At 42.8% G+C, this 23,135-nt stretch overlaps 1 protein-coding gene across 6 annotated transcripts in view; it reads right to left on the reverse strand.

Moving 5' to 3' along the window:
* Window positions 1-2,482: 2,482 nt before the first annotated feature.
* LOC118514544 (cyclin-dependent kinase 5 activator 1) overlaps window positions 2,483-23,135 on the reverse strand; it is a 57,384-nt gene continuing 36,731 nt past the window's right edge. For all 6 annotated transcript variants that reach the window (XM_036061534.1, XM_036061533.1, XM_036061531.1 and 3 more), the window contains exons 3-5: window positions 17,287-17,424; window positions 9,243-9,448; window positions 2,483-8,081 (exon numbers count right to left, since the gene is read on the reverse strand). In XM_036061534.1, coding sequence (XP_035917427.1) covers window positions 7,931-8,081; window positions 9,243-9,448; window positions 17,287-17,424 — 495 coding nt within the window. In that variant the 3' untranslated portion in view covers window positions 2,483-7,930. The remainder of the gene's footprint in view (window positions 8,082-9,242; window positions 9,449-17,286; window positions 17,425-23,135) is intronic.

Genomic DNA, 23,135 nt, shown 5'->3' on the forward strand with positions numbered 1-23,135 from the left:
TTGCTAATTCGTGTTGCTGCGTGAGCAACAAACCAATCGAATATTTGATCGTTCCCAAATGAGCGTTGGTTAGCACGCTCAGCGAGGGTCCCAGCGAGATCGCTAAGGACGAAAAAGAAGAGAATGATCCGTCGAAAAAGACCGCCTCTGTCAACCCTATGAAAGGGATTCTTTATGTTGGGAACGCGAATAACTCTGGATATTCTTGATGTATTTTAAAATAATACAAAAATCCGTCATGGTTCGGATCGAGAACCCAACATAGGCAAAAAACCAAGAAATAGACCAGATGGCGTATAATAAATTATTTTTAAAAGGACCAGGAATAATTATTTAGTTAGAACAAGGCGTAGACCCAAAGTATTTAGAACCACGAGCAGGACCTTACCAATGCATGGATAATTCGTTTATCCACATTCACACATATATTGAAGCAATCCAGACATTCGTCATCCTAACTCCTGAAGACTAAGGCTTTCATTTGGAACCTTCAAGCCCCCTTCCGGACTTAGAATTTTTTAAGAGCGTCCCGTTCACTGTCGACATTTCACGGCACGGAACATAACTCTTGAAATTTTCACAAGTCCTTCTTTCCTTTGGACTTAGAATTTTCTAAGATCGTCTCCTCCGCGGTCGGCAAGTCACGGCATGGAACAAGTCCACGAAAATTCAAGTCCTATTCCTAGTCCTATACAACCTACCGAAAAGATCTTCTTCAAAGGGTGGAAAGTCTCGCGTATAGGACGACGATGCACCGCGGACGAGTTACCTTCGCCTCGTTCGCGACAACGGGCTCGTTACAGTTCGACTTCGTAACCATTCAGGTCACCCACGAGCTAGCTGAGCTGTTTGATGGTGCTGATTTTCTGACGGTGACCAAAGCCGGAAGCATTCAATAGCATTCGATAGACAAGCGGGGTTGCACGTCAGCGATCTGTTTGGCACGAGGTGTAGAGGAGCACAGAGAACTCGTTAGCTGGATCTGGCGGAGTTTAATCTTTCGGAGATCGGATACTGCCGTGGTTGGAGAAGTAGCCATGGACCGAGTTTCCCAGAAACGGATTGGTAATCTAGCCATGTCTTATAGACGTGCTGTAACATGAGAGGTCAGGAGGAAGAAGCTATCTGGCGGTCGTATCACGCCTTCCATCACTCCTAGCACTTTAACCCAATTTAGATGTCTTTGTCCAAGTGCAAGTCTCGAAAAGAATTGCAAGAGCATTCTTAAGACACGACCACTGGGGCGTTTTTTTTAACTAGAATTAATAATATATAGATATTTTTATCTATCTGCTATACTATCTGCTTGTAAATGGGTCCATTCATTAACACCGTGTTGAACACCAGATTCCACCGCGTAATGAATCATCTTCGTGCAGTATAAATTTTACTATCTTCAACTTATGTCTTGGTGTTCCACTCAATAACACTTCCATTATTTGTCGGTGACAAAAGTTTAGCTCCACACAATCTACCGTTACCATATCGCTGTATAGTATCTAATCCTACAAAGGAAGAACAGATGCTCATGGAGACGCCTAGTACTTAGTAATTGGACAATTTTACAAATATGAAAATAATCATGAGCCTATTTCCCATCAGCTAGCTAAAAATGGCTAAATGTGTAAATTTTCAAAAGACACATCATCTCACAAAAATACATTTCATATTGTAGAGGTCGCTATGGTCATGCTCCTTGGATTTCGGATGGGAAAGGAAGGGGAAGATGATAAGAACCCTTGGTGGTGGTAGTGGGCTAAAACCGGGAAGAGCACCATAGCAACCGTTGGAACTTGTCTAAATGGCCGACTATCGAGGGAAGGGATTGGTACGGACTGTTGGTCACGTCGAACAAACCACGGCCCAAAGATGGAAGGGAATGGTGCGGATCGTCGGACTGCACCAAACTGATCGCGTACCAGATGGGAAAGTAAGGGGGACTAGTAAGGCTAGAGTAAGGGAAGGAAGGAGTGTAACGAAAAAACTAAACACACCAGAGAACGATAGAGAGTGCCAAGTACTTCAAACCAATTATTTTGCTAAGTGGCGCTTACGACTCTCAAACCTCTCTGATCTTTACTGATCTCCACCGGGGGGAACAGGTTACAGTATGATGTGCTCCGCAATGTAGAGGAATTAAAAAAAATCGGCCTTTTCCTTTCGGTTATTTCTTGCCACCATCCATACAAATGTTTTCCCATTGCCTGCCAACAGGCGTATTAGCCAAGACAAACATTGCATAACCTCCAGGCGCAAACCCTCTCGTTTCTTATACAAACTGAACATAAAATAAAAAAATGGATAAAAATAAGGCAAAAACTTATTCATATTGTAATGATATATAAAATCTAAATAAAACAAGCAAATAAAATAAATGAAATAAACTACGGATAAGATGCTATTCCATTTCCCCGACCAGGACCACTCTACTGCAAAACGACGACTTTTCTTTCCAACAATAGTAAACAAACACCTCATTCGATTCAATGTTTTTGGTTGGATTTTTTCAGTTGTTTTATTTTCTCTACTTAAAAAATTATAATTTGTAATAATAGTTTTTTCGAATGAGTTCCTCTTGCCGTTGGCTGCGCTGCTGCGCCAACCACCACCACCAGTTTATCTCTTAGATCACCTGCTCGAGTTGAGTTTTTATGCTGTGTGAGTGCGGCCCATGTCATTCATTCCTTTCACAGTTGCGGTGTGTTGTGTTGTGTGTTTTTTTTTCAAACTCTCCACTGCTCCGCTCTGCTTTATGAACTTACGTACCAAGTAATTAAGTAAGTGTATGCATACTATGCTTATCGTTTCCGGTTCCCCCCGTTTGCCGCACGCAACATCAACGCATCGTTCGCTTCAACATTCTTTTTAAACTGTTTTATAGTACCGTAAGAATGGTGAAAACTGTCCTTGTTTGGTCGTTTCGCCGACTTGCTTAAATTTTTTTTCCGGGGTTTTCTCATCGCCTTTTTCGTTTAGCCCGGAACGACCTCTAAAACCTCTTTTCTATGCTTCAGCTCAACAAGCTCCGTATGGGCTCGAAGGGGGGGCCAGTCGGATTGGTATGGTGTACCAAAACAGCGCTCCCCACCGAATATGAATCCACCACCGAGCGGGCAGCCCTCGAATCTGAATCGTTAAAACAGTAGTATTTGGCCATCCGCGTCCAACTGCACACGCAGCTCGGTGTAGAGCTGACTAGAGTTTGAGTTTGAGTTAATAAAGGTCAAACAGGTTCGAGAAAACGATCGTGTTTTTGTTGTAAGGATGATTTTTTCTTCCATTACGTTAAAAATACGCCAATCAAAACGATAGCACTGAGCTGACGAACGGCCCCAATTGCACCAACAGGTTTTTTACACTAATCTATGAATCCACTATGGGCCAGCAGCTGGCCAAAGAAAAAGGGAGAACAAAAAGACCGGGACACTCTAGGGAAATCCCCACCGATGGGCGTAACGCGATCGGCAAACGGCTTGGTCTCTCGGGTACGGTTCGTAGTTTTTGAGTCCTTGTAGAGTTGGAAGCCTGTACGCGTAGGCGATGTAAGGACCCGCTTCCGGTCTGTTTCCGGGTTTTCGTGTTAGTTTTTTTGTAAGATTTACAACGATAAAATCATGCATTTTAGGGTTGTTTGTTTTGTTTTGGTTTTTTGGTAAATTTGGTTAAATTTTTTGTTTTGTCCTAGAAACATGAAACTCTCTGTTTGCTGTGTGCTTGCTTGCTGCTCGTTTGAATTAGTTTTCTCTTTTCGCTACTGTCACAAACACACCCGAACCGCGTATGTTTTCCCCCCATTTTTATATTAATATTTTCTTTATCTGCTTCTCGGTTTTCTCTTCTAAATTCCAACCTCTCTTATCGTGGCACAAAACACGAATTTTGTTTGCGTTTCGGTTTACTACACCTCGTGGTGCTGTCCTTCAACCACCGTTCGGCCGTGTTGCTTCACTAAAGGGTTATCAATTTTTAATTCAACATTCAACATTTTATCCAGTAATAGTGTCCAGTTGTCTGTGTGTGAGTGTGTGTGTGTTTGCTAATCGTACATTACTTTTTGGGGGGAATGTGTGGTATGTGAGCGCATCTTACTACATCCCATTTTAAATCTCTCTTTTTATCTCCCCCTAATAGAGAGGTCGTTAGCCTGTTTTATGACCGTTTGTAGTTTGTTCTTGCTCATTGTTTAGCTCACTAAATCCTTCTCTTCTTCTTTCTCGTATCCTTCATGTTTCCGTATCCCGCAGAAAGTTCGGTTACATTCTGACGAACGTGGAAGAGTACTTACGACTTAGACCTGAGCTATCCGCTCCGTGCACGCACACCTCGAACCCGGTGTCCGATCGGGGTTCGCTCGAGTGTTGTTGCTTACTGGCTAATCTTCCATCTAATTGCACATCATCCGGCCCCTTAATTTCGTTACCTTTGCCACAGGCTCCCACCAAAGTGCTTAATCTACCGCCACAACTTCGACGACTAAGGGATGCTCCCTTACGGCTTTTTTTGTTTTTGTTTTTTTGTTGGAACGGAATTAAAAGATATGCATAAATGAAGCGTGACAGATCGATCCAACATCAAGGTCGGAGTTACGGGGTTTCGATCCATTTAACGAAGCTGTTCAATCACTCAGGGGAAAGCTTCAAGAGGGCAGTGAAATATTGCAATTCTTTTAGGGGAAAGTTGCAGTCATATAATGGAATTTTGTTTTCGATTAGGGGAGATTTACAAATAGAATGTGGAACTTTACAATCAGCTGTTTAGCTCACAAGTTCTTTAGATCGTTACTACCCTTTACCACCTCCTGGAATGCACATTCAAGCAGGTTTTACTTTTTAGAGACAATTTCTAAGAAAAATTGCTTGATTGAGCCACTCCATTAGTTTATTGCAATTGGAAAACTCCTCAATCCCATTCCAAATCGCCTCTCTATTTCAACATTCCATTATATGACTGCAAACTTCCTCCAAAAGGGTTACAATATTTCACTATTGACTGGAAACTTTCCCCTCAATGATTCAATAGCTCCATTATATGACCCTCTCTCTCTCTCGCTCTACTGGGATTGGGGAACGAGATGAACAAAGGAACAAAACAAAAACAGTAAATAAATATATCAGTTACAACTATCGACAAATTGGACTTATCTAATGGGTGGTTGCCTTTACAACAAATAACACCAAATAGGTCTATAGGACTTCGTCTGGCCGTTGCTTACTGGCTTGCTTCTCGCATTCCATTTCCATATCCTGTTTTCTTCTCATCTTGCAGAAGGTGTTTTGTGTTTAAAAATTACTGATATATAATCGTATCCATACCACATACATACATACATATATAGAGAGAGCACACAGCATACCTAAGAGTAGGGAAACAAATACAAAACAATCTGGATGGAATGTGTGGAGGACGACCACCACTGTCGCATACTACGTGTCGTTTGTTTTTTTCTCCTAATTGTCCTTTAGTTGGGGTTTCTCTTCAAACGAACCTTTTTTCCCTGTCCGGCTTTCCCTTTTTTTACACGCGGACATAATTTTTTTTCTTGCTTTCTATAGCTTTGGTGACAATAGTGTGTCGATTTACACAACCCTCGGAAATAAGGAACAAAGAACGATCGCGAACGACCTAAAGGATGGCAACAGAGAGTATTGATGTTCGCAAAAAGGAACGGAGGTTTGAAGTGCTACTAAAATATCTTCTGGCGCGATATGAGTTTTGCTGAACTAGACGGAATTGATTCGTGAGTAAAGCGGTATTACATTAGTAGAATATTGTAAAATTAAAGAAGAGTACATGTAATATCACAATGATAAGATGAGAAGCCTCATAGCCGGGAGTATTCATGAAGGATAAATAAGGACGTGTGAAGCGAGCAGCATTAAACACATTCCTGATATGTAAAATTAATACTAGACGGAATGCATTACAAGAAAATTATTAGAATAAATAAATTGAAATAATAAAGCATAAATCATACCCAATTTGGATCCTCGATACCATCAGTGCGCCACTTTGCTTCTCCGTTTCGAATCGTTTGACTAGATACATTTCTGTTCACACTTTCGTCCGAAAAAAAAATGGAGATTTAAGGTTCCGGAACCTTTTTTTCTAGAATCGGTTATGAAGTTATGGAACAAACGGGAACTATTGTTTCTCCCCAACACTATCACACTACACGCTTTGTTTGGTTCTTCGTTCCCCGGTTCTCCCTGCTGTAGGAGCACCCGATTTAACCTAACCCACTACTGCTGGTAAAACATTAACATTCACTTACACACTATACAAAACTGGTGGAACTGAGAAGAGATTGTTAAGAAGGGGGGGCCTTTGAACCCCGGGAGAATAATAGGTTTGGATCTGGAGCTGACAAAGTGGAATATCCGGATGCATTCCAAGAAGAAAGTAATCGACAGGATCGGATCCTCCGCACCGGTTATTCGGTTGATCCTTCTCGGGGGATATTGATGAGCTCACATCCGCTCACAACCACTCACCAACTCCACTGGGGCAAGGGGGTTGTTTTTTTGCGGGTTGAGTTGGACATTTTTGTTGTCACCTTTCAGTAAATTGTCGTGGGGAGCTTTCTACAGGTTTGTCCCTTCCATCGCTCAATCGGCTGTCCTTTTTTTGGGAGCTTTGCTTTGTTTTCCACCTCTCGTTTTGTACAACATGTCTGCACCTTCTGTGTGTGGTGCTTCCCATTGCATCGGAGGAGTAGGGCAGTGTTTTCCATTAGGGTTTGCTTGTTTTCGTATCTGTGTTCGGTTAATGTACGCTAGATGCCTCGTTAGTCCTTTCCAATTTCTTCTTGACAGACAGAGCAACAGATACTGCATCTCGTTATGTGTTCACTTCGGAAGGAAAGCTGTCAACCCTAATTTTGTGTTTAGTTGTCTAATCTTGCTGTCTAATCACACACACACTAGGATGCTTCCAAACTGCTGTTTCTTTAGTCAGAAAAATTAAGAATGTAAATCACATTGCATGCTCTCCGTGCCGGATGCTTCATTACCTCACATCTTTCCATTCTGAGCTGGTACGTATGTTGAGTTGTGTTTGGTTTGAGTAATCGCTTTTGTGACTATCAGCAACCTGATCCTTAGTGTTGTTGAAGATTGGAGTGTTTTTAAGTCATCTAGAAAATGTCAACGCTCAACACGATACACTGGATGGGAGACCTCATCGCACAATGCGCACACATCTTCTTCCAGCGTTGCTACTAACAGACACGGGCGTCCACGTGGACAGACTAGAACGTAACAGGCTCGTTTGGTACTGGTTACTTCTTCCTCTTCTTCATTGTTTCACAATTGCTCGAGATTCACTCCACGATTCCCCTTTCGCTGTATCTATCTGCCGCTTGTACTTGAGTAAAGGGACTTCCAAGAACAAGACTGCCCCTCTATTTATCCCTGTCTTTCGTGGGCAGACAGTGTAAATTCAACTTTTAATTCATACCCTTTCATGAGATACCCTTCGTTGGGTAAAAGATCTTCTTCTAGGTCGCAAAAACTAAACTTAAATTCATCCGCCTTTCGTATGCTCGTGTCGATTGCTATCCAGCGCAACCGCAAGACACAAATCTCGAACTTCACAGGAGCACAGGTTGTGAGTATGATTAAAAACTGGGAATTAACATTCCAATCAAATTATTTTTTTTTTCGTTTTCTTTTCACTTTTCTCGATCTCCTAGGATTTTGTTGAGTGAGTGAGTTGATGCCCGTTCACGTGGAAGAGAGCCACGTGGACAAAACGAAGATGACTTAGTTGGCGACCTCAGACTGACATAGCCTGACTGACTCGTTGTGCCCGGTGCGCTCGTTCATCAGACAACGCTCGTTAGCTCCTGCAGGGTGCTGGTTGCGTGCTGGTACTTCTGCTGTTGGCCAGCGATCGACAGCCGGACCACAACTTCCCGTGGATGGCGGGAGCGTCAAGCCGCACCACACGGCAGATTGCCGCCGGCGTTCGCATTCGAGTTCATGCCGCACGCCTTCAGCTCGGTAAAGATCTCGGTGAAGAAGCCTGGCTCGGCGTTGATGCGCAGCATGTTCGATGATAGCCGGTTCACGATCAGCAAACATCTACAAAGGAAAAAAAAAGTTGGGGTTACAAAAATGGCAATTGAACGGTTTGGAAGGAGTCTGTGCTCCATTCCTACAAATGAATCCTGTCAAATAATCTTCACTACATTTAACTCGATGTCAATCGCCATGATTGGTCTAAAATTAAAATCACACGACCCACTGCATCACGCAGCAGACACAACAAAACTACTGACTGATATCAACGGGAACGGGCTCTACGCAATTTTTTGGACATCCGCTGACCCTGATGTCAGCATAAATCAAGCTTGCACACATCGTCGGTCCATCACAGTGCCGGTCCATGAGCAGGCACCCAGGCGAACCGAATCATTTGTAATGGGTACGGGTGTTTTTGGTCTCTTTGGTCTGTCCAAAGCTGTCCAAATAAATCTATCACAGTCGGTCGAGTGGTTAGAATTGGATTCCATTTTGTTTTGGACTTGACGTCTGCCATACGTGGTTGTGTTTGATTGGGTTTCAATATAAATTATGTAAATAAATTTCCAATTGCGTTTGTGTGCGCCGTAGACATTGACTCCAAGGGTCCATGAGAAGAAGCATGAAGATTAATAGTACAAGTAGGGCTATAAGTTACCACGTTTTCCAGAGGGATATTCTTAAATTCGATGCTTTTTTTATAAGCTTTCGCCATGCGACATTCCGAGAGCTTCATGCTGCCGATAGCTGTTATAAGTGAGTTTTGTAATTAATTACGACAGTCATAATTTCAAATTGAGCCAACTTCCGTTTGGAATAAATCTATTTCGCAAAATTGCCTTATAAATAACCCGTACCTCATCGGAAGTCTCGTAATTGGCATGGAACAATATTGCGATAAATACACCCATTTTCTTGCTGTTTGCTGAAAACCAAATTTTCCATTTGGCTTCGAAAAATTACGACACCCAAAACAGTATCTACGGGTGAATAATGTCTGGTCCTAAGTATCGTTCACTTCCGCCATGTGTTTACGGAGCAGCGGCACAAGACTGCTTCGCCCATCTACCGTACCGTCCACTGATCCGCTCAGCTTTCTGCATCATGATTAATGGCCCGTCGAAGAGTGTGGGAGACAATTTTCAATCCATTCGACGGTCCAACTCTATCTGAAGACGCCCAACATCACCCAGCTTTGGGGTGACAGTGGTTCGCACTTACCTGTCCCAGAACTTATCCTTCGAGTCCTCCACTAGGAACGGTTTCAACGGGTAGCTAATTTCATTTCCCATGTACGAGTAGGAAAGGTAGAGGCAGGTAAGGACGGCCGCTTGCAGCTCCGCCTCCTTCGTTTCCTCCCCGTCGACCAGCTCGCGGACGAGCATGTAGACGAACACCACGTTGGCCGGGTTGATGAAGGCAACATCCTGTCGGGAAGAGAAGATACAGCACATACCGGTGAACAAACGGAGGAAAACTGGGAATTGATTTAATCGAACATACAGGCGCGCGCGCACGCACATACACGCACGAAAGAGTTATAAATATTGTCTCTATTTATGTTGCGTTTCTTGAAAATTGGAACGAGTGGAACAGAGCTGTAAGTCGCAAAGTAAATAACTGAAGGTTTACAGGAAATGGGTTGGATTGGCTTGAATCCTCACCCTTCGTTGTTGGCATTAAGGTTTCAAAAACCGGCTTAATTAAAACGATTTTACACATGAGCGAACATAAAATGTTCATCATCCCACGTTTACGTTTAATCTGTTTTTTATCACAAATAGTTTTAATATACTAAACTACCGGGACGGTTCGGCCATTAGTGTCACCGGTAGGGCTGGGATAGGATAGGGCTGGGGATCAAATCCCATCCGGAACTCCCCCCCTTCGGTAGTGAGGATTGATTCTCCAACTAGGTGGCATAAACAGTCTAATAAGCCAGGAATTGCAGAGGCAAGACCTCACAGGTCGTTAAGCTTTCTTCTTGTAAGGCTTTAAGAAGTTTTGATCTTATTATACTGTTCTCCTGATTGAAAGCAAAACTGTTCCAACTTGCAATAAATCCACCCAATATTGCTTTAATTTGCTTCAATTTTATAATACATTAGCAGTTAGAGTTTGATTATAGGAGTCTACACCAATTGCTGAGCTCATGAGTGATGGCTGCCAACCTGCCGTCCTACAACCTAAGAAAGCTTCCGCACACAAAATACATGTCGCGACAGACGAAACTGGGACTGTATGGAACATTTATAGTCCCAGTACTTTCATACGATTCTGAGATTCTGTCCAAAACGGACGATACACTCTTAGCTGCGTTCGAGGATAATTGTTAGCCCAGTATGAGTGAAAGGTCATGACACGCTCTACGACCTATACAATGATATCGACATAGTCTCGCCAGGCTCCGGTGGTGCTGAGAATGACACCGGATTATCTAGCCCGTGCTTTTAAATCCCGTTTAAATTTTCGCCCCTGTTACATTCAACTGTACCGCGAGCGTTGATTTTTCAAAAAACAGAAGGGTTCGGTTTTTTACTGCTGGTACCGTCGTCATGCTGGTGGCGCGATAAGCAATTCATTCAACTTTATGCATCAGATCGGATACATGTGTGTCAGTACCATCGCACACATACACACACACTCGGAACACGCACACCCTTGCGGATTTTTTCCCCTTTTTCCAGTATATGACAAGGAAAGCAGGGAAGACCCATCGGCAAGATGAATTATTTAACTGTGTGGTAGGTTGTCAGGTGCAATGTCACCGTAACCATCATCGTTGCAGTCAGGTGCAGCTCATGTGCAGCGTAAGAGCCCACATTCACGACGGATAAAAATAGACTCGGTGTGCGTCTTTAGATCAAACACGAAGTGAGCTAAGGAGGAAGTCAAAGGAGGAGACATAATTCGAGAAAAGTGAGCACACCAAGAGGTACATGAAGTGCAGAGAGTGTGCATACGATAGGGAGGAAGTAAATTAAATATCATGACAATGACTTCCTGAGCTAGATTTAATTGAAAAAGTTTACTGAAGATTGTGCTACAGCTTTGCACTGAATTCAGGTGAGATTTTTGTTCAATGCTGGGTATTTTTTCCTCCTATAGACCAAACGTATTGTTTATTAGAGTTATACCTCTGCAGCTTAAAAGTGGTGGATCACTGGACTTAGAATCTATATTTTTAGCAGTCTTTAATTATCCGAATCAATTGTGGATTATGGACGCAGGGCTGCCTATCCTTCTCTTCTTCTTTGGCTCTTCAACCTGGAGAAGTCTTGGTGTCTGCCATTCCTGGTTTCCTTGGCCTAGTTTTGCTCGTAGCTGGATTGTCTGTCCTGTGCATTGAGAGGTGGTTTGGACGAGATTTGACACCTGGTCCTCACGTGTGAAGACCGAGTGACAAACAGACAAACCTAGAGAAGTCATGAATTTCAAGTCAAGACCTCCTGAAGTTGTAGTTCCAGCAAAGAAATCCATTACAGTTTATTGTACTCCACAGCTGTTGGGTATCTGTCACACGCCAGGAACGTGAATCAAATCTCACACTGATTATTCTCTCGTAGCTGTTTGGCCTGATTTAAATAGGCCTAGCAATGCACCTATTTGGTCAATATGACTCATTAGTTCGAATAAGTCAATCTGACCAAAAGAAGAATAAGATGACAAATCATACTGAACATAATATTGATTGGTCATACAGACACACACACTGACCTACTGGATAATGTATTAGTATCAGTTATATAAGGATATTGATTTTTTTTTTTAAAATACTTCAACGATACTGTAGTAGTAAAACAGCGAATACTTTGACTTGGAAAATTATGTATGAGACCTATATTCTGCCTCCGAAAGCCTCTTCTTAGATCATCATTAGCCATAATACTCTGTATAAAGTATCCTGGATGACAGTGGCGTCGGTCGTTACACTGCAGGACCGGGGATCGAATCCTATCAGGACCGTTCCCCCGTAGTGAGGTCTTTCTATCCAACTACATGGATCATATTAAGTCTAGTAAGCCGAGGCGATAACGGCGCCGATCTTCACACGGCAGGACCGGAGTGCAATCCAGAGATCGCCTCCCCGTACGTGGGACTGACTACTTTACTATGGGTAAAATTAAGTCATAGAAAGCCAGAAATGGCAGTGCCAAGGAAGAAGAAGAAGAAGCCAGTAAAAGCAGGCATGGTCTTACGGCCTAGCAGAGAGAGAGAGAGAGAGAGATAAGCCCTGTATGGAGTGTTAAAACTGAGGCTTGCTAAAAAATCTATAAAATCGATTACATTTTTAAGCAGTTTGTCACTAAAAAAAAAAATTTAGACACTATAAAAATAAAGATTAAAATTATTTGACGAGCGATTCACATTTTTATTGATTAAAATGTTAAAAAAAGTCAAATTCAATTTTAAAAATTGAATTAAATAAAAATCCCTGATTGAAAGATTCCCTAAAACCAATTTAAAATAAGCAGTTTAGTTTGTAAAACTATTTTGCTCTTTTTTCGTCTTCTGTATCAATATTTATTCCAGTAACAAAAAAAAAAACAAATCTATTTCTGAAAGCTTACCTTTTTAAACCGACCCGTAAATCAATTCGCGGAACGGTTCGATACTGACGATAAGATACTGACGATAAACACACACACACCTCCGGAGACTGCCGGAGCAATATTACGATCAATATTGATTTTATCCACAATAACCCCACCCCACAGGGCTTTCCCAGAGTCTGGTAAGCGATTATCGTGCTCCAGTCTCGAGCTTAAACTTAATTCTCTTCCGCTTAAGTCGATAGCACAGCCAGCAAGGAAGCGGTACGGAGCCGGTGATTTGAAGGAAGCCCAATAATCGAAAGATTTATAGCAGTTTCGCTCGTAATCGGATTTTGAGCAGAGTTTCACTGGTTGAATGGTCAGAAGAAGCGTCTCCGCGGGGGAAAAAAATGACGCGAAAACAAATCTTTAGCGCCGAAAGGATTTTTTTTCCGCACGCCGCAAGATGCTTCAGCATGGGGCAAGTTTTACGATTATTTCGTTCGCGGTAGGGAATGGGGGGGATGAATACAAATTTCCAAAGATTTCCTCTATATTAATAGTGAAACTTTGTTGTGTAATCACTTGTAAGTTGAATACGGTGTCGTGTTGAACTGCTTTAGCTTGGCCATAAAGTCCGGCGAGTAGTTTATTTGTATTAGAACCGTTCACCGTTCTTTGTGCAATATTTTTTCGCAGGTTCCACACTTTGACCCGTGGCCAATGGAAATGCATTAATCACGGGTGCCTCGGTGCTTACACACCGGCGACGTGTGTTTATCGGTTGCGTTACATTAAATCAACTTTCCGGTGGTAACAGCAAACGTGAATGTAAGATAACGCATACATGAAGCGAAAAATGAAGCACACAACTATTTTTTTTCCTTTATTGAGATAAATCAACAGCTTCGAGCAATATTTCGGGGGGAGGTCGAAAGCACGGATGGAAAAACGGAACAGGGAAAACCCCCAGATAACTGGCCACCGATACACATCACATTAGGCTGGCTGATGGAAAAAGTTTACCTCTCTCCGAATGCTCGACCCGGTGTAATGAAAACCGACACGGGGACCATATTTTACCGCACTTTATTTATCTCTTGGGTCACAAAAACTAATTTTCTACAGACCGGGATGCATCCCAACAGCGGAAAAAGGAATTATTTGTTTGGTTGTAGAAGAAAACGGGTCTGCATTCTAAAAATATATCTGCTGGCTGAATATTATTGCCCTGCGCCAATAGCAAATCAAGCCGGAAAGAGACCCATTAACTAATGCTTTGTCGCAATTGGAAAAATCCTGTTGATGGACATTGACAAAGGTTGCGGTCAGGGTGAAACGGTTGGTTGAAATATTGTTAAACCTTCTTATCACAACTCGCTGCTCTCGGACAGTGGCTCCACTCATGCTTCACCGACCATGGTCGGTATTATACTTTGTCAGCCTGAGGAAGAAAACAGACCCTTTTAGGCGGGGTTTTTGTTTCGCGCATTATTCACCAGGCCGAGGAAAAGCCGGCAAAAGTTTCCGAGCGACCTTGTTTGGGGGAAAAGTGGGCAACAAGAATAACAAGTGTGGTGTGAAATTCAAATTTTAACAACATGGGACGAATCTCGGGGAGCCCTTCGAGCTCATTAAATTTTCAACGAGGATTTGATTCGAGGCCGTGCGGTGTGCGATCGGATCGGTGGGAAAACGAGGGTTGGAAAGGGAAATTCGCAAAATTAACCATTCGAAATCGCGGCGGTTTAGTGGGACCTTTATTCGAAGGATGAAATAGGAGAAGTTGAGAGAGAGAGAGAGAGAGAGAGAGAGAGCACGAATATTTCTCCGCGTTAAAAGGCGATTCGAGTAAGCTTTATGATTGCCATAAAAAACGAACCGCCCGATGATGGCGTCAGGCGTTTGGTCCTTCCGAAAAATGCTGCCACCCGAGGCCACCGAAAATTAGGACAAAACACAGTCCTCCATGGAGAACACTCCATGCATGGGGATTGGGAGCTGACGGAGGGTGATGACAACGATCTCGCCGCGAATCCTACTTTTGATGTCCATCATGTGGCAGTGATTTCCCGCTCACAAGCACCTGTTCATTTTTAGTGGTGTGACCCTTTTTTTGTTGCCTTTTTCCTCTCTCGTTTCTGAAATCTGAACCGAGCCTTATTTTTTGCATCCATCGGGCTTGTTTTCCCGCCATCGTCCGCCATATTCCACCACCAAAGTGACACCGCGCGATGGTTTTTTTTCTTCTCTCTCTCTCTCAGGTGTCACATTCCGGGGACCGTTTCGTCACATTCCAGTGTGATGACGGGGAAGAAGGGAAGAAGACAGGAGTGCGTGAGGTGAAGGAAAAATCGCGGGAGGTCTTGCATCATGCTGTGGACGACTTGGAAGCATTGGCCACGTTCCACTGGCTGACAGGTCAAGCAGCAACATTTAATTGGATGCCGCATTTTTTAAGCGACCGGCTGAACGGCGTATCCACGTATAACCTAGATTTGCCTTGCCCGTGCCGATAGGGCCCGAGGGTTAAATCTCAGCTGTAGACGAGTAGAGCAAGGCCATTGAATCCTTGCTGGCAGCTCGTCTGGTAACGGTGTTACGTTACCAAGTGGAGCAAGGAGCAGCTCTGATAGTTTCTGATGGTAATTCGCTTGTGGGAAATCTTCAAACTTTGAGGAGGTTCTAGCTAATGATGATACAATAAGTAGCAACAAATATTAACTACATAAACTTCATAAGTTTGAACAGCAGATAAAAATGAAAAGTTAAATAAAATAGAATAGAGTAGAAGATGAACTAAAGAGAGAAATGTTGTAATCAGGTTTGTGGGTCACTCAACCAAAAGTGAGTCGAGTTGGAAGTTGCTAGGATCCTCGCAGTATTGGGCTCCAGTCGTTTAAAGGGCATTATATTTCTAGATATCAAACATTTTTATTTTTTTTAACTAAACCTCTTCTAAAGGAACTCGTCATGGGGTTTGTTGGTTCTTTTCGTGCCTTGTTTTTCAAAGGATATCCTTTGCCAAGAGAACTCGTGATCGAAGGGGCCAGCCCGTTCAAGCCTTATCTTCTAAGAGACTTCGTAGTCTAAGTGGCCATGTCCTCCAAGGGTGTATATAGCCTCGTCTACCAAAAAGAGCTAATCATCGAAGGGACATCAATTAATCAGATTACCAAGGACTTTCGACATCACGGGTTCGTCTATCAAGGGAACTCGGAGTCAAAGAGCGATCGTTGAGCAAGAGAACTCATCTACCAGGAACTTCTTAGTTTGAGGTACGTTCAAAAAAGCTCCAAGGATCATGCCCATGCCCATTCCCGTTTCATGTCTCCTTAAGTCTAGATATGGCCTATTTGATACGATGACGTAGTTTGGAGATCAAGTCTATTTTTGCTCAGTTTATCCTCATACCGTAATAAAACTGTATGAAAGATGCCCAACTCTTCGTGCTTATCCGGGTACGAATGTTTGGGAATGTACTGATAAGACCAGATTTTCCTAAAAAAATATTTAAAAGATAAAGCTAATCCTTGGATTGGAGCATAATGTGAAACTTGGATCGAATCTGTCTATGCAACTGATAGATTAATTGAGATTCTATGAGGATGCCAGCAAAGCTTCCCTAATTATCCTACGTGCTGTTGATAATGGACAAATGATAATCTCATCCTCGGGTCTCTTCCGTTCACTACCAGGATTCTGGGATTCTAATCATTTTCATAAATTTCAACGCTAATATCGAGCGCCTGCTAACTACCTCGCCAAAACTGTATACGAAGAATGGCCAAAACTTTGGAACCCCTATTTCACGTGGACGCCTTTGTGGAGGACGAGTCCCACGCTACAACAATGTTCGTAATTAATTTGATCATTAGTAGATTTATGACTACTTCAGGCCAGCCGTGGTCTGAAGCCCGTCGTAGGCAAGGCGGTCGGGCCACACCTGTTAAGCTATTCCGGAGCTAAACTTATCGGTGAAAAGTTTTTGCGCGGAACGTCGGTGGAAACTTTCTCGTCTGCTTTTGGCCGTGCCGTGTGTTGTCCGGGCCAGGGGTGTAGGGGTTAGGATAAAAAGGAAAATTGCCGAAGGAAAAACCACCGACACACGAGGTGGTGGGACTAATTTTAGTTTTCTCACTGCTCGACTGCACGTAAGGATAAGAGGGACGACGGGATTGGCGTTGGATTACACGCGTTAATCAAACTGTAGTGGCTTGTTCGGCGTAGTCGAAAAACGTCACCACTAGAGAAGTTAATGCCGGCAGCTCCTGACGACAGTTTTGATTAGCAGGATCCAATTTCGGTGTCGACATCATCGCCCTGCAGCTCGAAAGTAGCACCACCCGAGGGCTCTAAGCCTTTGATCGAGCTCATTAATTCTAAACGCTCGCACCGAACGGATCTCTCGGTGCTCTCTTCAAATTCGCTCCAAAGTTGGCTTGCGTTCCCTCGACGGGCACCATCGCTGTACAGCAAATTAAATCAAAACCAGGTAGCATTTACGGGGTAGCACAGCGAAAGGCCTCCGGTGAATATCTTTCGAAAGGAATCAAACGATATTTTCGTCACCTGAAACAACATGGGTTTCGAACGGCGAGTATGGAAAAGGTCACGAAACAAAAGTCACGATTGGTGTTGGTAAGCATGTAAGATGCTATATTACCGGCCGGTTCTCTCGACGACAACCACAAACACTAACCTACATCTGGTTTGGGGCATACGCTTACCTGCCATCCTTGAAGCAGTAAACTTCTGTCGACGGCCCTCAGCCACATCACAGCGTCGCCGGCCTGGAAGTCGCGTAGCTTGCGGCATCGATCGTGCAGGAACATTCCTAAACACTTTAGCAGCTCTGACGTGGACGCCTGTAATTAAGCAGTGGGCACAGATGGAAACGTGCGATTAGATCACATTGGTAAGCAGTTGATGTCTTTGTTGTGAGGTAAATTTAAATGTGGTGGCACCTTGGTGTAGATGGGGGACGTGTTGTAAATGGACAAACTTTGTTCGAAAGTGCAAGACAAACGCTCCGGTCCAGATTGTTAATACTTCGATCATTAAAATGACTAGGCGTTTGACAAGGTAAAGTGAAAGTTAAGATTTCTGATCTCAGGAGGCTAGGAAAGTTGAAATCAAGGAAACCAATGAAACGAATGTGTACTGTGTAAGTGAGAAAACAGCTGTTTGCGATGGTATTGGTGAGATGACAATCAAAGAATCGTATCGTGTAGCGATTCAACTCCGGTTCCTGCTTATGGGATATTCATACGAAACTTGGAACTAATATCTTTCTAGTGGAAACTCGAATAACTATATAATTTAATCATCTGATATGTCTACTCTACTTCCGCACAGCCTCAATGACAGTGTACCAGCGCCAAACTTTCATCACCAAACCGCATCACCTGGGGACCGGAGTACTTCTGACGAAGAATTCAATCAACACCGGGCGCCAAATGTCCGCTGCAGTAGCCCGACGACGATGCACCATTTCACCAGACCACCACCGGCAGAAGCGTAACTCCCGCCGGATGTTCAACAGACAGCTAGGTGTCGTTGTGTGTCGTCAGTATTTGCGCTGCACGTTTTGTGTGTCATTTTGACCGATTTTCCGTTCCGTTTTGTTAATGCACAACACAACCCAATTCATTTTGTGTCACAACTGTCGTCATCAAGCCGTGTCCGTGTCGGTAGGAACATGCCCGAGACTGACAAACCGTGCAAACGATGCATATACGCAAGGATTGCCCCATTGCTCGATTATGTTGCGAAACAAACAACAACTCCAAAACATGTCATAAGGAAGGCAAACTTTTGTCATTCCATTTTCTGTGCTTCCAATTTTCTTTGGTTCCTTTTTTGGAACAAAATGCACCTCACGGTTGTTTGGACGGGCAGGTGCGGGATAAGGTGCGGAAAATCTTGCGAGATCCCACCATGCATCAGATAAATTGGAAAACCCGGCAAACATCATGATGAATGTTGGACGACGGTGGTGGACTTTGGGAAATTGATGACAAATTTCGTCCATCCGGCAGGACGAAGTTGCTGGACCGGACTGAGATGAGGTCGATTTAATCACTGTACATAATTTATGTGAGCACTTTCGTTCGTAAAGTTGGAAGCAGTTATGAATCTCAGCCAAAGTAGTGCTTGTTGAGCGTTTGAACGATGGAATTGAATTTTAGCGCGATTGAATCAAGAGCTGTTTACGAATGCATTCAATTGCATTATGGAACGAGCGCAATTTTTTTAGAGCAGAGGCACTTTATTTATATTAATATGATTCGTGTTAGAAATAAAATAGCTTTTCTAAATTTAATTTTATCTTGGTTTTTTGGCTCCTAATCCTAATGAAAAATCTTTTTGACTCTTTGGTGTTTTACTATGCTTGTGGGGTTGTTTCAGCGCAGTTCTCACATCCTATGTCGAATGTAGCCTTATTTTAGGCATAGATATGCTGAACATCAGACGGAATAATAAACAGCAGCATTGGTTGCTACCCTGCTTCTTCTTCTCTGTTTTTACCAAACAACCTCCCAGGTCTAGTCTTCCATTTATGACCTACTAGACTTATTGATATCGCATAGTTGGAAAGTCAATCCTCACTATGGGGGAATGGCCCAGATGGGATTAGAACTCCTGTCCTGCCGTGTTAAGACCGGCGCCGCGGTCGTCTCGGTCACCGGACCGCCCAATCTGATTATATGGTCCTGCAAAATCGTTTTAACTCTTTCTCACTGGAGAAAAATCAACTGTGTTTAAGCAGAATTGAGATCCTCTCTAATCCTGTGTCAATCGTAGTCTTAATTTAAGCTTAGATACGCTAAACCTCAGGCATAACAGGGAATAAGCGGTATTGGTTGCTGCTTCTTATTCTTTTTTTTCTTTGACCTAACGACCTCTTAGGTCCTACTGACATTTTTGACTTACTGGACCTTTTTTGATACTGTATAGTTGAGTAGTCAGTCCTCACTACGGGAACGGTCGAGATGAGATTTGAACCCCGGTATGAAGACCGGCACCGTTGTCGTTTCTATCACCGTCCGCTCTCCGGTTGCTAGCCTTATTTTAGGTAATACTGATACTCCTGATCTTACTATCTAGATATGCCCTCTGCCGCAACCTTAGATCCCGAGTCCTTTTCTTCCTACCACGCCGTTGTACTCAACATGGACACAACGAGTCTTTTTAAGTTTATTTTGTGCCACTTTAATCTTTTCTTTAATTGTTTTGATTTTAATTCGTCTCTATCGGTTTTGCGATCTTGGCTCTCATCTTCTAACTCTTAACTTCACCCCTGCCTTCTATCATTTTTACAATCTATTTTTTCAGTCATTTTTAAAATCAATTTGCATTCCTCATATCCTCTAAGTTTATACGAAAAGTAATATAATAAACCTGGATGGGATTTGTTATCTGCTCCTGTCATGTGAAATCCAGCGCTGTTATCGCTCAAATACAAATTAAATTGAAATAGGCATTATATTTCTCTGCCCTGCCCAGTGCGAAAACTGCCCGTAGGTGTCATTTCTTCAATACAAATACATATTTTGAAGGGTATTTAAAATGCATTGGTTACCAAAACAAGTGGAACGAATACATGAGTTATCAAAAACTCTAAAAATTAAAAATTCAATCCCTTATCTTGCCCGGAAAAACCGCGAGACAAGGAAAAAAGGATGTTTAATATGTAAGTCAATAATATTTTTAGCGTTAATGAAATATATTTTTCATAGAAGTTCGCAAAATTATGGTCTGTGGAGTATAGAATTCTTCTTGATAAAATCATCAATCGCATGATAGCCTTCTCTTCTAGTCCCTTTTTATTGTAAAAAATAATAGTTCACATAGTTCTGTAAAGGATTGTAGAAGAATTTTCGTTGGCTCTAAAGAACAACATTTTTTTTAACTTTCTAAGTACAATCAATACTGAACAAACCAAGTCTTTATTCAACAAAAATTCAAGATCCGTTCTAAATTCGACAATTCTTCCTACTTTTTACTGTACGTTATTGTCACACATACACCTGCTGTAAGCTGATCTGTGTTGCCACCAATCCGCAGGTAAACATTTCTAACCTGTTATCACACAACTACATACGGATTGTGTTACAACTGTCCATGTCCACTACCTCAATGCCGAGTGTCAAAAAAGGGGCTTTTATCGTTGAGAACCTTCCCGTATCCTTTCTCCTATTTACTTCCTGAACTAAGAGTAATGGAGGATGCGATTGCGTAGTGGAGATAAAAGAAGCTTCATCTACTTCCAAGGAACGCTGTTGCTCTTGAAAGCCATTTTCCCTTCATTTTCTTGCCGGGAGACAATCGAGCCGAAAGGTAGCTGAACAAACCACTACAGGAATCCATTTGTCTGGAATTGTGTGTGAAACATTCCGTGTAGCTTTTTTTTTGTTTAATACCCAATTTTCGCGTGGCGTTTCTATTACGGTTAAGGGGGGGTATGCCATAGGGAAACACCTTGCGCCAACACAGCAAATAATCTCATTTTAAATTGATGCCTTCGGGGCGTACAAAATGGCGTTTGGCGATGTACAAATTTCGGACATGGTCACCACTCTTCGGACGAGACAGTGGTCCCGGGTTTTTTTCCCCATTTCGATCTAATGATTATCTTCGCCGCAGCTTCTTCCCACGATGCACCGGGAAGTTTCTTTGCTGTCAAAATAATCTAATTCTATTTAAAAATGCGGAGGGATTCAAATGGTTTTCCCAAAGTAAAGTAAGGAAAATCGACAAAGCGCAGAAAGCGCTGTGTGGTACCGCGTGCGAATAACGAACCTGTTAATGCATGCTGGGAAAGAAATGCATGGTGAGGGGACACAGTACAACAGATAAGGGCCGGGAGCTAAATATGCTGTTGAGTGCATGCCGCAGGCAAGGATATTTTTATCGGCTTCACAATTTCCATTAGAAACGCCGACGAGCGAGAACAAAACCGCTCCGAACGTACTCTGTCGTCTCATGCCTTAAGAGTAAAATTACTTGACGCAAGAAGTTGGTCCTCGCTTCTGCTTCGCTCGGTATCGTTGGGCGGATCTTGTCCCAGCACACTGTACCGGGTCTGATAATCCGATCGAAACATGTTGGTCTAAGCAGAATTGGGTGTAATTAAGCTCTTACAGCGACGGAAAGGACCGACTCGAGCGCCCAAGATGTCGCTGCGATAAGCTGAATCGCGTTTTACTGTCGCCATTGTAATGTGTGCTGGCCGTTATTGCCGTGCGCGAGAATGGCCAACCAACGTCAATACATCGCGCTCCGACGAAGGTCAGACGGTGAATGGTGACGCAAATCGATCTTACGAATGTCTTGCTTGGCCGGTGTGCCAAGTCTTGCCCGTGTCTTAATTTTGTACCGGCTGTCACGTTAGTAAAGCGACTAACGGGGGACGCCATATGGGGACTTTTCCGGGTTTTCCCGAGACCGGTGCGAACCACCCCACCGAACGAGTGGTCACCGAGTTTTCCAAACCATAAAATTGATATCGATTATTATGAAACGCTTCGCTGGCCGGGTCTCGAGCAGGGCGGGTTTGAGCTTAGTTGACGCAAACAACCGTGAATCGATAAAGAATTTATTGAACCGAAAGCTTGATTGAGCATAAGGGGGGGGGGGGGGGGGGATGAGGTTATGTAAGCGAGGTGGTTGTTTTTCGTACTTGCAAGTAACTGGCCAAGAACGGACGGTGGATGACCCTTTTGAATAAGCATTCATGAAAAGTGAATTTATTTCAATTGGAGAAGTATTGGAGGTGGATTGACGGTTTGAAGGAAGGGAAAGGAAAATCGCATATCAATAAAGTAGCATTATCAACTTAACATAACATTCTGTTAAGCTTATTTGATATCTATATTCATGGTCTGGCTACATCGGTAAAGGTAATCCTGCCCTTACCATATTCCGGTACGCTTACCTGACTATCTGATATTGAGCAAAATAAAGTCAAAGGAAGTCAAAATGGCAGGCTGAGAACCTTGGAAGTTGTAGTGGCTAAGAAGAAGAACTTAACTCTTGATTGCGCTCAAATATTTGAGGCTCGTGTAAATTTTTATTCATTAAGGACGTTCTGGCTGTATAGCTTTTTACGGCCTGTGTTACTGCGGGAAAGAAATCGGATATTTATCTGCTGTTTACTGAACAGTTCACGCGTAGTTAAATTGTTTCTCGTGCAGTATATTTAGGCTTCTTTCTGGGTGATTTGATATTTTACTTTTAACCTTCGCCAGATTCCGCCTTATTCTTATGACAAAGTGGGAAAGCACTTATCATGCGCAGCCAGCTTCCATTAGGAAGGCAAAGGTGAAAGACTTGATGCAATTCCTAGTATAAAATTATAAACAAAATTCTTTTGTGCTGAGAACAATTTTAAGGCTTTGTTTGAGGGATAAAAAAGAGTGTATTTTGGGTACTGTTGAGCCAACAGACGCAACAGGCAGTAACCTCACGATAGCTTAAATCAAATTACGCTTTTTCCAACATCCAGGAAAATCGATTTATTTACACTAAATTTTGGTGCTGCACACAATGGACGTCTCAACTTAAAACTTAACGT

The sequence above is a fragment of the Anopheles stephensi genome, chromosome 3, assembly GCF_013141755.1.
Source record: "Anopheles stephensi strain Indian chromosome 3, UCI_ANSTEP_V1.0, whole genome shotgun sequence".
NCBI lineage: Eukaryota > Metazoa > Arthropoda > Insecta > Diptera > Culicidae > Anopheles > Anopheles stephensi.